We start from the raw sequence: 17,554 nt of genomic DNA, 5'->3' as shown, positions 1-17,554 counted from the left end.
CAAGGAGCAAAAATACTAGAATGTCATTATGAAAATAAACAAAAATAATACAAAAAAAATTAAGGCAGAATAAAACAGCTGCCAGAGAAAATGCTTTAACTGGAAAAAAAAAAGCAGCTATTTTATTCTCATTAAGAACTAACATTTGTGGGCCGGGAATGTGGCCTAACGGTAGAGTGTGTCTGCTCAGCATGCATGAAGCCTTGGGTTCGATTCCTTTGTACCAGATACACAGAAAAAAACAAAAATGATGCTATGGCTCAAGTGGTAGAGTGCTAGCCTTGAGAAAGATACAAGACAGTACCCAGGCCCTGAGTTCAAGCCCAGGATTGACAAAAGAAAAAAAAAATAACATTTCATACCAGTGTATTTGCAAGAAATATGAATTCCACCTATAGTGTTTCATGTAAAATCCTCAATTCCCAATTGTCAATTTACCTGGGTATTCCTGACATTTAGAAAATCATCTGGCCTAAAGATTTTGCATTAATGATCCAGTCTACCAATTTATTTCTCTAAGATATGGTTCTGAATTAGCTTTCAAGCTGTGTATTTTCAAATACACAAATGTCATCATCACTCAGAGACTGACTCGGCAAGTCCAGAGTGAAGCCACGGTTCTGTTTTACAAACATTCTCCCAGTGATTCTAACTGCTAGTTGAAGACCACCATTATAAAAGATGAATTATATATTTAGTCTCCTGAGTTGAAGGGTTCTCTTGGAAGGGCACATAGCTGTCAGAAGCAAAAAGATAAAACTCCACTAAAGAAAACACTAAACAGATTTGGCAAAACTGTCTATTCAAATAACATGCAACCATACTTCAAACACTTTCTGTATATTTATTTTAAAGTGTACATTTAGGACAAATGAGAAAATATATAAAAATAATTTATGTTAATACAACCCCAGTATTTACATGGTCCCTTAAAAGATCTCACTTTATTGCCATCAAAAATGTATTTCAACCACATCCATAACTGCTCTCAAAAGTCAAGAATTTCAGTATTTTCTAGTAGAAAAGTTTAGTATTCACCTACAGCAAAATAATAAAATTAGGAATGATACAAATCATACTTTAAAATATAATGGTATCTCAGCTAAGCTATGCCATATAGCCTAACAATAATCTTCACCCTATAATAATCCCAAGTAGTTTTGTTCTTTTTAAGAAAAAGCACAAAAATCTTTTTTAGAGAAAATATCCCATCCTAAAAGTTATAAAGTTGAATTGCCAAAAAAGGAATCTGAGGTTCAATTTCACAATATCAAATTTCCATATGCACATTGTAAACATACTTTCACTATGGGCTATCACATCAAATAAAGCCAGTTATCACTACAAGAAGATATAGTATAAAAAATTTCCTCAGTGCAAAAATCCATATCAACTTATGTTATCAACTGACAAGACAATTTTGATAAAAATCATAACTTGAATCGCATAATATGAAGTAATCCTTCCAAGAGTTAAAATTAATTTAAAACAAAAAGCTCTACAACAGTAACCAAGTTTTCCTTTAGTGACTATTCTCTAGTAAATGCTTTCTTTTGATTAGCTTTCACAATGTCATCAGGTGATGCTGATTTGAAGTCAAATGGTGTTATTGCTACAAGAGGACTTATTTCTTTGTCCTTTCCATCTTCAACTTGTCTATGATAACAAAAAGTCTTATAGAGGTCAAGGGTGTGCCGCTTGCCGCTTCTCATTGGGTAACGAAGACACAATGTTGAAGCAAAAGCTGATGGTCTAGCAGCAAGGGCCTTGGTCCAAGACAAAGAAAAAGGTGATTTCCTATTCACACAGCCTTTATTGGTTTTCTTATCCTTAGCCGAATTGAAATTTTTTCCTAACTTTGAACCCAGAACTTTGGTTCCTGGTGTCGGAGTAACAGAGTGATCAACTGTAGACTTTGGAACAAAATCAGAAGTTTTTATCAGGACACTAAGGTCAATATTTGAATCGATTCCAGTAGACCTTATTTCAGATAAACTGAGATCAAAAGAATCTTTCTTAATCTGAGAGTTATCTGTATCAATTGTTTCTGCAATCAAATCAGAAAGTGACAAATTTTCAAGGTCTCTTGAGGGAGAAGCTTTACAAAATGCCAATGATGACAGGGAGCCTGTTAAGTCTGATATTCCAGTAGAAGACTGAGAGCGATTTGCTAGTTGTGACAGGGGAAAGGATCCCAAACTTAGATCTGTGAAGCTGGCAGACTGGTTACAAAGAGCAGATAAAGCAAAGCACTGACTTGGACTGCTTGCTTCATGTTTCTCAAACAGTTCAGTGAGGGATGGACTTTCATGCTGGGCAAAGTGTATGCTGTCATTTCTTAAACTGGAATTCTTGGCACTTGGTTCAACTGAAGAGACAGTTCCAACTTCAGTTTTCTCAACGGGGTTTAAATTACCAAGCGTCATAGTTTCCAATGAGCTAGTTAACTGCAAAGGGTTATCTAAAGTTCCCAAACTGTTTTCTACTACATTGCTTTGGAAATCAAGTAGTGAACTGTTTTGAACAGACAAACTGTTAGCTGTCGTATTCTCTCTCATTAAAGACATTAAATCTGGTGTGCCTTTAAAAGCAAAATCATCTTTGGGAATACATTTGGATACATACGGTCTTAACAAATCAGTATCTACGTTCTTTGAAAGTGGGCTTTCCAAACTATCTGTGGATGACAATAAGACTGACGGCTGATTTTTACAAGAATCTCTTGGCATATCGTGAATTAGGTCAGCTAATGAAAGCTCTTTTGATAACTTACATGATTCTAGTTTCTTTTCACTTTTAGGTCTGTCAAGTTTTTTTTTCGTGTGCAGTAAACAGTGACTGGGAATAACTGAAGCATGATATGACCCATTCTTTGCTACTGAGCTAGAAAAATCACATTTGCTACTCCAATTCAAAAGATTCTCTGGTTGAGGATAAGAACTTTGAACATTATCAGCTGAAACTTCAGAGGAAGGAAATAAGACTCCTTACCTTACAAGAGCCATTAATTTTCAGGTGAATGTGGTGACATTTGCAGAAGATAGTCACAGCAACCAAAAGGAAACATGAAATGAGGCATTTAATTACTAAATGCGTCTTTTAACTGATATATGAATAAAGTAGTACTTGATTATCTAACATTAAGTGAACATGGTTAAAAAAAACCATTACTTTCATAAAAGATATACTACAATATAACACAGAATTACTTTGTTCACTAGCATCTATTAATGTAAGCATCAACTTGTTTTTACCAATGTGGGTTTCTACTTTAACTAAATATAGTTAGTATTTGATTACCTGAAATTCAAAACATGAAAAAGCTAGGTTCTTAAAAATAAACTAGCAGGTTGAAGATGTATATAACTCAGTGGCAATGCACCTGCTTAACATGCACAAGGTTCTAGGTTAAATCCACACAGCCCTTGGGGGAGGAGGATACCACTCTGTAATCATTTCTGCGATAAGGTGAGTTACATTATTAACAAAAGAACGTAGTACATAGCCATTCCCAAAATGCTCAAGTAAAGTGTATATCTGTGCCCATTCCTCACAGAAAACACTCTTATTTTATGGAAAATGATTGGACAGACTTTTGCTGTAATAAATGGCTGGCCTAGAAATCACAAGATGTGCATGCTGAGTTAACAAATCACCATGCTCCTTCCAACAGAAACCATAGTTCTTTAACTGTCTTAGTTCCCTTATGTCAACTGAATTACCAATTTAACTCTACATCCTACAAATTCAAATTAACAATCTATTCTTGCTTAAGTTCTTTAGTATTAAGAAATGAAACCTAGGATAAGACAGTATACTTATTTTAACTATAATACAATAATTACAGTATACCTAAATAAAATTGTATTTATAAATGCAAATAGGAGATTATAAACATTCAATCTCGTTTAATTTGTATCTTTTACCTCATTAGAGTAAAAATCAAAAACTAAATTCTCTAAGGTACTAACAAAGAAAAAAAGTCTTTTATCTGACTTTTATTTTCTCTATGTTGTTAGTTATGCAAACAAGTAGTGAAATTATTACACATGCACCAAGGTTATGACAAAGGAAACAGCATTCAGCTTAAACTTTTCACAGTCTAGAAAATCAACTGATAATATTCAATGTGAACTGCAAAGTAAGATTTTTTTTTTGGTGCCAGTTCTAGGGCTCGAGTTCGGAACTTGAGCACTGTCTTTGAGCTTTCTCAAGGCTAGAGCTCTACCATTTGAGTCACAGCATCACTTCTAGCTATTTTCTATGTATGTGGTACTAAGGAATCAAACCCGGGTCTTTGTACATGCTATGCAAGCACTTTACCACTAAGCCAAGCTCCCGGCTCACAAACTAACAGCCTAAGCAAATTAATTTTTTTTCTTAATAGCATAAGCAAACAGGATTTCCAGCTAAGTAAAACAACTGAAAAAGAAAAATAAATGCATACCTTTTGCTATCTTCCCTGTGGCTACTGCTCTCTCACTCTGGTCCTTCAGTTTCTGTACATTATCTTGTTCCAGAATCATGGACAAGGCCTTCTGCACATCAAACTTGTTCTTCAGAATTGCTTCAATCAGTATATCATCCGACACAGTACCTCCCAGAATCTCTCTCATGTGATCAAGGCATGAATAAAGACGAGCTAGAACATACAATGATTAAGAGCTGTAGTATATAGCGCCATGAAAGAACCTTAATCTTCAAAATTATAAAAGGATTTAACACTATACTTGTCATTGAATTCTCCTTTGGCAAAAAATATTTAAAGCTTGGAGCAGTGGCTCTCCCCTGTAATCCTAGGTACATAGGAAGCTGAGATCTGAGGATCAAGATTCAAAGACAACCCAAGATTCAAAGACAACCCAGGCACAAAAGGACCTGAGGCTCTTACCTCCAATTAACCTCTACAAAATGGGAAGTGGGGCTTGGCTCAAGGGTAGGGTGGTAGCCTAGATCTGAAGAGCTCCAGACAACGCCCAGGCCCAGGGGTAAGGCGGTAGCCTTGAGCTGAAGAGCTAAGGGACAGCACCCAGGCCAGTTCAAGTCAAATGCATGAGAAAGGGTATCAATGTTTGTGAAGTAATGCACCTTCTATCCAGTGAATATAATGTAACCCTTTTATTAGCTATATAAAAAAGAAATCACCTTCATTGTGGGGCGCTAGTGGCTACTCTAACTACTCAGGAGGCTGAGATCTGAGGATCATGGTTCAAAGCCAGTCCGGGCACAAAAGCCTGCGAAACTCTTATCTCCAATTAGCCACCAAGTGCTCAGGGACAGTACCCAGGCACAGAGTTCAAGCCCCATGACCCACAAAAAAAAAAAAAAGAGAGGAAAAGAAAATCACCTTCATAAAATAATAATTTTAAAAACGGTATGAGCTATGTATACTAATATGCATTTTCACTCCAACATGATGATAAATGCCTCCTGAATGATACTGACTGCTTAAAATGTAAATTGTCAACATAACCCATGGTTCATGCCTATGATCCTAGCTACTCAGAAGACAGAGATCTTCAGAAGCTCTGTTAAAAGCCAGAGCTGGTAGAAAATTCCAAAGACTTTTATCTCCAAATAAATAGCAATGAGCAAGAGGCAGGGGCATGGTTCAAGCAGTAGAGTCACAGCAGTGAATAAAAACATCAAGTGAGAGCAAGAAGCCCTGAGTTCAAGTCATAGCACTGGCCAAAAAAAGAACAAGAAAAAGGAGTCAATGGTAATATTAATCTTTTTAGTGATAATGAGATCTATACTGATCACCTTTAGTATGTGTAGAAAAGCAGGGTAACTGTAAGACTATATAACCATTATAGTCACAAAGCATATTCCTTTTTTTTTTTTTTTTTTTGCCAGTCCTAGGGCTTGAGTTCAAGCCCCAGGCACTTTCTCGAGTACTTTTTGCTCAAGGCTAGAACTTGAGCCACAGCACCACTTTCAGCTTTTTCTGGTATGTGGTATTGAGGAATCGAACCCAGCTCCTTGCATGCTAGGCAAGCACCCTACCACTAAGCCACACTCCTGGCCTCTGAACCTTACATTTTAAGATTACTACTTGAAATTTTCTTTTAGGCTAACTTGTTTTGGCCAGCCAACTAAAATCACTTTTAGTGACTTAAAAAATCAAAGTGACCTAACATAAAACATTCATTTTAAAAACAAAAATCTTAAACCTGGAATTATCTTTTAAAGATTTTAGGGGTTTTTTGTTGTTGTTGTTAGGGGGCTTGAGCTCTGGGCCTGGACTCTGTTCCTAGCTCTTCAGCTCAACGCTACCATTCTACCACTTGACCCATAGTGCCACTTCCAGTTTCCTAGTGGTTAACTAGGGATAAGAGTCTCACAGACTTTCGTAACCCAGCTGGCTTTGAACCATGATCCTCAGATCTCAGCCTCCTCCTGAGTAGCTAGGATTATAGAAAACTGGATTATAGAAAGAAGTCACACTAGAGAAAAAAAAGTCTACTATCAAATCCTGATGACCATCAATCCTACTATCAACAGATGGCATTATTATCTATATGTCATTTCAAGCCAATTTCAACTTAAGTCTTGAGTGATGCTTGAGGCAAAATAATATTTAAAAATTACTTATAAAATCCTTCTAGTTTAAGCCAGTTGTAGTGGCTCAGGCCTGTAATCCTAGCTACTCAAAAGGCTAAGATCTGAGGATCGTGGTTCAAAGCCAGCCCAGGCACAAAAGAACCTGAGACTCTTATCTCCAATTAACCTCTAGAAAAAAGGAAGTAGGCCTGTGACTCAAGGAATAGGGCAGTATCTTTGAGCTGAAGAGCTCTAGGGACAGCACCCAGGCACCGAGTTCAAGCCCCATGACCCACCAAAAAAACAAAAATGCTTCTAGTTTTAAAACAATGTACACAAATGTGATCATCAGGTACTTGTACAGTGTTATACTGGTCTTCAACCTTTCTCTTTCTAGCCTCTCCAGACTTTCAGTCTTTGTAAATAAAAGAATTTCTGAAAGCTAATCATAAAAACTCCATAGAGAGCTTATGAAATAGAATTTCTTTACTATGGAAAAGCAAAGGAATTGGATGGTCCAATAAAATCTTCCAGTGGAAAATCAACAGCTATACAACCAATTTTTAAACCATCCAGTTAAAATACTCCTAAATAATACTCAATGCAACCTCCAATTTACTAGGAAATATAAAATATGCTTGTATTGTTACTATCCATACTTATTATCATTAATAAAAACAATTCTGGTGTTTTTAGTGTTTGATCATTTTCAAAGAATCACTATAGATACAGTTTTTTTTAGCTTACCATACCTTGGTCCATTTCACTTAGCTGGTGATTCAAATGAGAACTGGAAGAGCCTTTCAGGTCTTCGTAATCATATTCTACAGGTTTGTCACGTTGGGAGTAAATAAACTGAGCAGCTAGAATACAAAACGATTGAAGACACTATCATATACCTATTTTCCATTAATTTTTTTCTTACAAAGTAGGAAAATTAAAAGATTCTGATCTATCACTTACAGCACTGGATTATGGGTCCAGTAATTTTGTTGCCCAGTCTGATTCCTATTTCCTGACACTAGCATGAATCCAGGGTCTCCCCATCCTAGGAAGCTTCCTCCACCCAGGATGTCATTCTCCCAATCCCACCTTAAACAGATGCCTTATAATCTTATAAACGAGTAATTCACAAGTTATTAGAATCAAGTTTCCCTTAAATATAAACTGATGTTTAATAAAGGTGGTTGAAGCAAATGACACACCAACCAAAATTTTAGACACTTTTTTTGCTATCTCCACCTTTCCATCAAGAGAATCGTTTAGATTTTTTTTAAATGCAAATGCTGATAGATTTTAGAAAAAGTAACCCAATTTAAGATTCCATTACACCATAAATATGTTCAGCTCTTTGATGACATGTCTGCTTCATGCTGTTTTATCTTATTACTTTCACATTGAGAAATACAAAACACATTCAAGTGAGGAATACAAAAAATGTAGGCCAATTCTTACTCCAAAAGCTTCTCAGGCCTTCACCTGATGAAATCCCCAAGATGAAAACTATCCTTCCAGAAAGAATTTAACCACCAACAATGGTACCTTAGTAGTGTCACTGTTCATAAATGATAATTATTTGAAAATATGCCTAAAATAAAGAGGAAACCAAGTTTCTAATCGATTGTTACTACTGTTCTGTAGATTTCTTTTTGCCGAGAGGTACGGGGTATTCCTGAAGTCCTAAAGATCAAACAAAGCACATGCCTGTGAAGCTTTATTCCCTAGCCTTATCAAGGTTCTGAAAATTAACAAGATCCCCATTTACTTTTGCTAGAAATGCAAGTTTGCCAATAAAGAACCTCAACAATACTTGTCTCCTGTTTTGATAGTTGACTTTCCTCTCCCAGTATTTGGGATTATACCCAAGGCCTCATGCATGTAAGTTCTCCTCTTCAGTCAAGCCCCCAGCCCTTTTGATTTTTGTATTGTATTCCTGAGATAATGCCTCATTAACTCTGCCAAGCCTAGAACTCTCAATCCTCTTGCAGTCTTTTTCTCCCAAGCAGTATATATCACCATGCCAAGTCCCGCAGTTAACTGCAGCAAAAAAAAAAAAAAGCAATTCTATAAATCCAAACAGTATAAAATGACATCAAGACCTGTAGGAAGACACATATTTCCAGCTCTTTCCATGTGATGTCCCCACACTTTGGCACTATGCTAGCAAAAACATCATCACAGTGGGCATGTTAAAAACAGCTGCCATGCCTCACTCTGAGTTTCTGAATCTTGAAGAGGGCTCCCTCAAACTGCGTCTCTAACAAATTTGAAGTGGGACTGATAGTACAGACACCCTATTTTGAGAACATATTCTCAAATCTCATCGCCTTTAAATTAGTATTGGCCTCCTAGACAAGTCTACTTATCTAATACCTCACTCAGTCTGCTGCATCTGCCATATAGAAGTAGCATTCTTAAAAACTCAATTCTAATACTGCACCCATATAATCATCTTAGATATGTGAAAATACCATGCATCTCTACTGCACTGGAAATGTGAGTGGTGTGGACAGTACTACTAGGCATCAGTTTATCATCTCTACAACCTAAGTTACCTAGTCAATAGTGATCGTGAATTGCAAGAGCCTGTACAAGCACACAGAATGGGGCTCTTGGCGGGGGGGGGGGGGAGGGGGGAGAGAAACCTCTTATTCCTAAACCCCTACATTATTTCTTGAGTCTCTCAAAGAGCTTTAAAGGAATGCTCATTATTAAGCTACCTCTCCATTTACTCACCCATCATTTACTTGGGGTTGTAATTAATGTCTGTAAAGCACATTTCTTCTTTGATAGCTGGCTCCCTTTTAGGATGAGCCAATAAGATGCTAAAAGGATAGTAAAAAGCTGGAGGAGGAAGGTGCATGCTCTTTCCTCTTTGCTTCTTATTCTAGCCAGCATCAGCCTGGCAATACTCATCTTTTAGCAAGCAACTGTGTCAGTTTCTCCCAAATTCTACAGATACCAGACCCATCCATCCAGGAGGTTGGAATCCTTCTTCAAAAGGCTGAACCCCAGCTTCAAAGGGTCCCACTGAGACAACATCATCAGGACAGTACATTTCTCCCCAGATATGCCAGCTATACAGACCCCAATAAAGCACACAGGCAAAACAGCACAGCAGAACCCTCTCCTTGTAGTCTAAGTCTCAGTGTCTGGAAGCCTCTACAAGTTTCTAAAAAGTCATTTTCAACCTTGCCCAATTATTCCCTAGGAACTGTTGTTGCGAATTCTCCCTGAAGTTCTTACCTTCTTGACATTCTGGTTTTCCTTTGCATGTTTTTTGCTCTGTAAAACTTTCTATATTAAATTTCTGTATTAAATTTCCCCAGGTAAGGTGCCGAATACAATTTTTACCTCCCAACAGAATTCTGACTGATAACAGTCAAGAAAGGACATGATTAGGTTAAATGAGGAAAGAACACAACCTTAAGAGAAGGCACATAAAGTGCTGGATGGATTTAAAAACAAGTAACAAGGATAATAGAAAAAGAGTATCAGACCAGTTCTAGAGCACATACACCTCTATAAAGAAAAAGAATTGTGGAAAAGTTATGTTTGGTCTTCAGGGACTAAAAGAATTAAAGCAGGTACAAATTATAAAACAACAACTATGAGACAAGAAAAAGATTTTACACTGGTCAGGCTAGATAGCAAAATACTATATGAACTCCATACCTTATAAACAATAAAAATTTTTCAGTTTTGGAAGTCTAAGATTACAACAAATTCTGACTCATGGGTAGCACCTGCTTGTTCTGTCCTCATGTGGTGAAAGGGCAAAGGTATCTCACTGGAAACGGTTTTAGGGTAGGCAAAGATCCATGTGGACATTACAACATTATTCAAGGGCCATACATATAAAATTATCACGCATGGAGACAAGCCAAAGGAAGCCTAGAAGCATGAGTCTATTCTGCCATGAACCAAATGATTTCTCAGGCCTTGAATGACCAAATGCTCTTCATCCCCTGGTCCATTCCTGAGCACCATACCTTCATAAGTGAATCCCACCTCCTAAAACCATCACCTTGAGTGTTAAGAATCTTTTCAATTATGAATTAAGAAAAATAGCATTCGACTTGACCACACCCAAGGGCTTTGAAAGTAACATTAATTATACCACACTTCTATACCACACCTAACTACTGGTATTGCTATAATAAAACAACAGAGCAATCTGTAGGGCATTTTAACTCAATATGTCTGTACGTCTGTGTGCATATACTATAAACATGCACACACAGACACAATGTGTGATTTTACACATATGGATGGATAGAAGGCTAAAAGTTGAAGACAAAAACATTGTTAGAGAAACACATGAAAGAAAGGTTAAAAAGCTCAGTTCCTACTGAAAAGATCCAAGCTTTCCTTATGTAATTGCAGATGATACAGAAGATGCAGTTCTAATGTACAATCCTAAAGGAATCAGAATTCTAAATCTCTATGTAGCTCTATCAGAAGTATGAACCACATACAGTTAATTTACCAAACTACTTAGCAGCAGATAAACTAAAGAACAAAATATCGCACTGCTATCTCACAAATACGTATGTGACAATTTAAAAAGTACCCAAAAAGTACGTAAAATTGGAAGTGTTTATTTACCTAAAACACCATTGTTTCTTAATAATCAAAATATCCTTAGAGACATAAAATTAACTGTTGTCTGATTCTGGAGACTGTTAATTTCATTACTTAGGGAACTGACATTTTATTACACTAAGATTGATTACATGCTTCAAAAGCCTAATGGCAGAGTGCTTGCCTAGCATGCACAAAGACCCAGGTTCGATTCTTCAGTACCACATACATGGGGGGAAAAAGGGGAAGCATTGTCTTCAGCAGACTGAATCAAAACTTTAGATACTATAATGAACAACCTATACAACTTCAAAACTTTAACACACATATATATACACACATACATATATATTATACATATATACGTATATCTTCAAATGTTACATATTATATAACCTTATGATATAACGTTATGAAATACTATGGTCCTAGAAAAGCAATTTTTAAGTACTCAAATCAAGACAGTGAAATTCACCTGTTGATGGAGAAATGCAATAATCATCCTCTACAGACTGGCCATAGAGATCATCATCTTCAAAATCTGAAACAAAAAGAGAGTTCATTTACCAGTTCTTTTTTGTTGTTGTTTTACTATTAATGAGAAAATATTTAAATTCCCTAAAAAATTGTTAAAATTAAAAATCATAGAATATCTACTTTTCCATAGATTCTATGAATTTCATCCACAAAGTTGGTACTTAATGACATTCTGTATTTCTAAAGATATATGGTTCTTCCATTTTGAAGCTAGTTGCTTTTGTCCACGTTTCCCAGTTTTCACCACATATGATCAAAATAAACTTCAAAACAACTTATAAGCTGGACATTGGTAGCTCACACCTGTAACCCTAAATATTCAGGAGGTTGAAATCTGAGACAGACCAGACAGGGAAGTCTTTGAGACTCTTATCTCCAATTAAAGACCAAAAGCCCAAAGTAAACCTATGCCTGAACTGGTACAGGCAACAGCTTTGAATAAAAAAGTTAAAGAATAGTGTCAAGGCCCTGACTTCAGGTACCAGTACTGATACAGGAAAAAACAAAAGCTAATTATAATCTTTTAGACAATATACTTGAATTGTATTTCCAAGGCTAACAAAATCTGAAACAGGACCTATTCCTTTTTTAATGTATTTGTTTAAAGGTCTGTTTTACCAACTGCTCTTTATACCAAAGGTCTTTCCATTGAACGGACTAGCACAGGGTATACAAACAGATCACAAAGAACCATTCAGAACTATCCTTTACAGTGTAGAGTATAGCATCTACACTAATCAATCTGCCCCTCTATCCTTTGTGCTCACTTCACTGACAGCTAAAATCCCTGTTCCTCTACACAGTGGAATCAACTTTTGCCCAGATTTTCCTAAGATTTTTTTCTTCCTGGTGAGGCTCCAGCTTAAATGTCACTTCTTTGCAGAATATCCCCTGTTCTCTAAGGCAGCAAACCTCCCTGCCACCTTCCCTTCCAGCACTTCCCATCACTTTATTTTCAAGTCACCACATCTGTTAGAAGGGATTTCTATGTTTTTAAGGCAAAATATGGCTTAGAAAAGGGCATATATGTGATTTAAAAAATTAGTATGTTTTACTTTTAGTTAATGAATCTAATACTAGAAAGCCATTAGGAACAAACATTTATCTAAATATGTATCTAAATATACTCATTCACTGATACAGTAAATACTAACATTTTCAGGGACAACTGGGAAGACACTAGTGGTACAAAAGTGAGCAAATGCCAGGCTTTTCACACCAAAATTCTGACAGAGAATTCAAACAAGAAAGGACAATTACAAAATCAAACAACTGTCAACTACAGAAAAACAGAACAGTTTGGGAACACTCATATGAATTAAACTAGAACCAGGAATGAGGTGGCTATGGAAATATCCCCAGGAATCCAAACCAATTCCCAAAGACACAGTTAACCAATGTGAGGTTGGCAGAAGGGATGGAAGGAAGCATACAGCAGGAATCATGCTTACAGGCTAAAACTAAATGTAGCACAGAAAAATTGCAAATGCTAAAACTGGTTAAAAGAGTATAAATGACTAGATCTCAATTCCAAATTCATCATTCCAAATAAATAATTGGCAAATAAAGGATCTATCTAAATACATTTTACCCTTTGTAGATATAGATTTTAATAATAAAATAATTTAACTAGGTTACTTTGTTAATATTGAAATTGATCCTAAAGTGCTACAAAGAAGATGACTTCTTGTGATCTTTATAAAGTGGTTTGTTTCATCAACAAAATTTTGGAGTATTTACTATGTAGAATGTACTACAAAATTTTGAAGTATTTACTATGTAGAATGTACTATACCAGATACTGTACTAAATGTAAAATTAAACTAGGAATTCTAGACAAGTAGCTCAGACAGTCACATAAAGTATTACTCAAGTTACAGAAGAAAAACACAGTGGAAGTTAAATAAAGGCACCATAAAACCATATGGTTTTAGATCATAAGACAGTCAGGTTAGATACATTTTTGTGAATTTTCAAATCATGATTCTAAGAGTCCAAAGGAAAGCTTCCCTGGGAAGAATAAGAGTAAACTGCATACTGAATATGAGTATTTTCCTAAGCAGGAAAAGGGGTTGAGCCTCCTAAGCTACAAAACCAGTTTGGTTATGATGCCACCAATTATTCCAAAGAAACCTGACAACCTGACCACAGGTGGCCTTGAGAAGATAAGCAGTTCTCCAAGAATCCTTCACATAGAAATGTTCACAGGCTACTCTCATCTGGTTTATATGTCCTCTTTTATGTAGCCCTTAATAGTTTGACAGTCTTTATTTTTTGTAGCTTCTCTAATTCTGCTGCTTTTATCCTTTATCTTAATGCTGATGTTAGAGCAACATTCTTACTAAATAAATGAGTAACAATAATGCCTATTCATGTATTTCATTTAGTTGTAAAAGTTAACTCCCAATCAAAAGTCACTTCTCAGGTGACAATAGTCCACATATTGGGTGTGTGTGTGTGTGTGTGTGTGTGTGTGTGTGTCCTCTACAAAACTTACTCAAAAGGGGTTTTATTCTAATGTGAACACCAGAAAACTGACATGCTGTGAGCATGCTGGGTCACAATCTGCAAATACAGCTCAGAGTGTAGGTCTCCTCCCGTATTATGGCATACTGATGTCTTAGAACAATCTATTGGGGGTGCCAGTAACAACCTGCTTAGTGATATCTGCTCTGCACTTCACAAAGCCAGAAATCTCAAAAGCTACTCCTGGCCTGCTTTCCTTCACATTCGTTTACACCTTTGAGATGTCTTATGATGCCTACCATTATGCACTGCATGGAGTCCTCTCCCTGAAATGACATTTAACTTTTTTTGAATACATACATCTTTTATTTTTTTTTAAGTCAGTGAGTCTGCCCGTGCTTTTTCTTCTAGACACGCTTTTCCTTACCATTTTGACACACATTTAACACTGAGCCTTATCAGACAAGAAACTGAGAATACTCTCAAGAACATCTGTCAAAAAGCCCTTTTGGGGGGGGGGGCTGTATCTTTTTTCTACCTGCTCCTACGTTCCCTAAATGAACTTAATTGGAAAACATAATAATAATTAGCTCAAGCTAGGTTCTGGACTAAAAAATAACAACAAAAACGTGGACATAAATGAACTTGCACGGAGACACACACAAGTACTCGGGGCAGATGGGCTTAAACGGCAGCACTAAGTCGGTCTTGCGTTTCACCAACAATGTCTCAGGGACATTTCTGCCGAGAGGCTGGGAGGGGTGGGGGGGGAGAAGCCAGGTGCAGCACGTGGGTGCCCGGAAGGGGAGAGACCTCGGGCGAGGGGGCGCGGGGCGCGGGGCGCGGCCCAGCCCGGCGCCGACCCCGCCGGGCGCCGGCCCCTTCAGCCGCCTTCCCCCTCCCGGCTGCGGCGACACCTCCGCACCTCCCCCCTCCGGGTCACACCAACCCTAAAGGGCAGAACTTCCGACTTCACCAGGTCCTGTCATCTTCCCCATCTGAAACCTGGAGCCAGTGTCCCCGGATTCAAGGCGGGGGCCACGGGCTGGGGTCCCAGCTGGAACCGCTTACCGTGATGTCTAGGCCTAACGCTGCCCCCTTACCTTCATCGTAGTTATAGCCTCGGACATTACGATGCCGGGCCATGGCGGCAGTCAGGGAGTGAGTCACCGCCGCTTCCAAAACACCGGGCTCAGTGACTGATGGATCGCCAACTGCATCCTGAAGACCACTTACGCGCCATCTTGGCTTCCGGCCGGGCTCAGCGCCCAGCGTCTGCGCACGCGCGGCGTCCTACCTGCGTACGGCGCGACGGCAGCCTTTCAGGGTCATAGTCGTCTCTCGGCGGCCGCATGCGCACTCGTGCGTTCGGGTTGTGGGAATACAGGCGGGTGGGGACCTAGGCCGAGCCATCTCGGCGTGGCCCCGCCCACAGGCGCCGGGACTGACGCCGACTGCGAGCTGGGAAACCCCGCCCCTCTGACTTGTCAGTTTGGGTTGAATGCTGCCAGTCGGGATCTTTGACCTACTCCTGAATTCCGGATTGTTTTTCCAAATGTGGTTTCTGAGAAATTGTCTGTGTACTCAATGAAAGGGATTTTCTCAAAATTAATTCATCACCCGAATGACCTAGTGTCTGCACACAATAACAACAGTCAAGTCGTGTAAATGTGTTGTAACAATTCGTCCAAGATTAGAGGCGAGACTGAGCCTAGCTCCATACACCATCTTCATCAGCGTTATGAAGAAGTCCTTAAATACTCACTGAACACATAGACGTGTGACGTGACGAATGTGGTGCATCTATAACCTAGGATGAAATGTCCTCATTTCATGGAACACAGAGTGAATAATATGTTTAAAAACCATCCTCTTTGTTACTCTGAACCAACTACAGTGTTGAAGTTTGTTTTTGGAATGCTTATGCTCTATTCCAAAGGCAAATGTCAAATTCTAGAAAAGAAGTAGCTCACTCCGCTTTTCACTGTACACAATAGAAAGAGATCCGAAGAGTAATGCAAATTTGTAAGTGGCTTGGAATGTATGCACAATTATCTAATAATTCTTAACCATCGATGCTATTTATTTTCATTCCAGGACTAAATGGTGTGCTTATTCTATTACTTTTAAGTGTTATTTTACACATTTAAATAATTTTTATGTTGCAGCCTCTTTGGAAGTGGAGATGATAATATTATCTAGCTCATAGTTGTAATAATTTACCCTTGTTAGATTTGGCACAGACCATAAAGAATGCTTACAAACATTATTTATTAAAATAAAAATGGAAGCTTCTACTCCATTGCAATTGTTCATTCCTAATTTAAATGTAGCTTGTGGAGGTAACTCAGGAAGAAAAAGAGCTATGAATTGACCACATAAGTAGTCCTGAACCCATGAATATTTCTACCCATTAGACAGTGTGTCAATCAAAAAAGCACAAACTACTTGAAAGCCTCCCGTGCATCTCAGGAGCTAGATCTAGCAAAGGCTTCAGAGACTTCATCAGAATCGGGCATGTTATTCAGTGCCTCAGAACTGTGAGATATGATTGTGTTTTCATGGAAGGTACCATGTCCTGAAAGTCACATCCATCAGTTGTAGTTGCACTATTTTCTGTTTGTTAAATTCATTGGACTTAAATTCCTCATCTATAAACTACATATGAAAATGTACATTTAAAAATGTGTATTATACTGAAAATGACTATACAACTTGTGGGTGGAGACTAGAGGGAAAAACTGGGAGAGAAGGAGAGAAGGAATGACAATGTCCTAAAAAAAAATGTACTCATTACAGCCTTATGTAACCGTAATTCCTCCGTATACCTTTATAATATCAAAAAAATTAAAAATTGTAATTTTTGTTCAAAGTAAGTTAAGTGGTATATGTAAAAGTGAAAGTATTACATAATAGTAATCCAATAATACTATTTCTGTCCTTCACTAATTAGAAAGCTTTTTCCTTGTTTCTTTGATACCTTAAGATATCTGGCACTGTAAATGTTGACTGAAGAACTTAATGAATAAAAGGAAAGAAATGTAATGATATGTCTCTTCCAGTGGAAAAGTTAAATGCAAATACTATACAACTCATTCATGTTTACATTGATTTGTGAAAACATATACATTGAAATAGTATAACTATATTACTGAAAAATTAATTGGTTTGAGATATAATTTAAGCAACAAACTGCATGTATTCAAATTGCAAAATTAGATATATTTGCAAATATGTTCCCACAAGTATAACCTCAACCCAATTAAAACAAGGAACAGATCCAGACTCTCCAGTTCTCTTTAGTACTTCCATATCCAGGATTCTTTCTATACTCCACTGCCTTCTCCTCACAACGCTATGCAACAATCACTTGTCACTACAGATTCATTTGCACTTTCTACAATTTTATGCAGATAAAAATTTA

General features: G+C 37.5%; 1 protein-coding gene across 4 annotated transcripts in view; it reads right to left on the bottom strand.

Moving 5' to 3' along the window:
• Nucleotides 1-15,467, bottom strand: part of Hbs1l (HBS1 like translational GTPase) — a 69,318-nt gene extending 53,851 nt beyond the window's left edge. The window contains exons 1-5 of one of the 4 annotated variants that reach the window (XM_090338089.1): nucleotides 15,234-15,467; nucleotides 11,603-11,668; nucleotides 7,296-7,406; nucleotides 4,448-4,642; nucleotides 825-2,986 (exon numbers count right to left, since the gene is read on the bottom strand). In XM_090338089.1, the coding sequence (XP_090194215.1) occupies nucleotides 1,530-2,986; nucleotides 4,448-4,642; nucleotides 7,296-7,406; nucleotides 11,603-11,668; nucleotides 15,234-15,276 (1,872 nt within the window). In that variant the 5' untranslated portion in view covers nucleotides 15,277-15,467 and the 3' untranslated portion in view covers nucleotides 825-1,529. Of the gene's footprint in view, nucleotides 1-824; nucleotides 2,987-4,447; nucleotides 4,643-7,295; nucleotides 7,407-11,602; nucleotides 11,669-15,233 lie in introns of those variants that run through there. The other 3 variants (XM_090338092.1, XM_090338090.1, XM_090338091.1) reach the window with 3 other exon arrangements.
• Nucleotides 15,468-17,554: the final 2,087 nt, after the last annotated feature.

The sequence above is a fragment of the Megascapheus bottae genome, chromosome 8 (assembly GCF_031878675.1).
Source record: "Megascapheus bottae isolate mThoBot1 chromosome 8, mThoBot2.hap1, whole genome shotgun sequence".
Taxonomy (NCBI): domain Eukaryota; kingdom Metazoa; phylum Chordata; class Mammalia; order Rodentia; family Geomyidae; genus Megascapheus; species Megascapheus bottae.
Note: the sequence above shows the minus strand (reverse complement) of the source record. Positions and strands in the feature narration are given on the sequence as shown.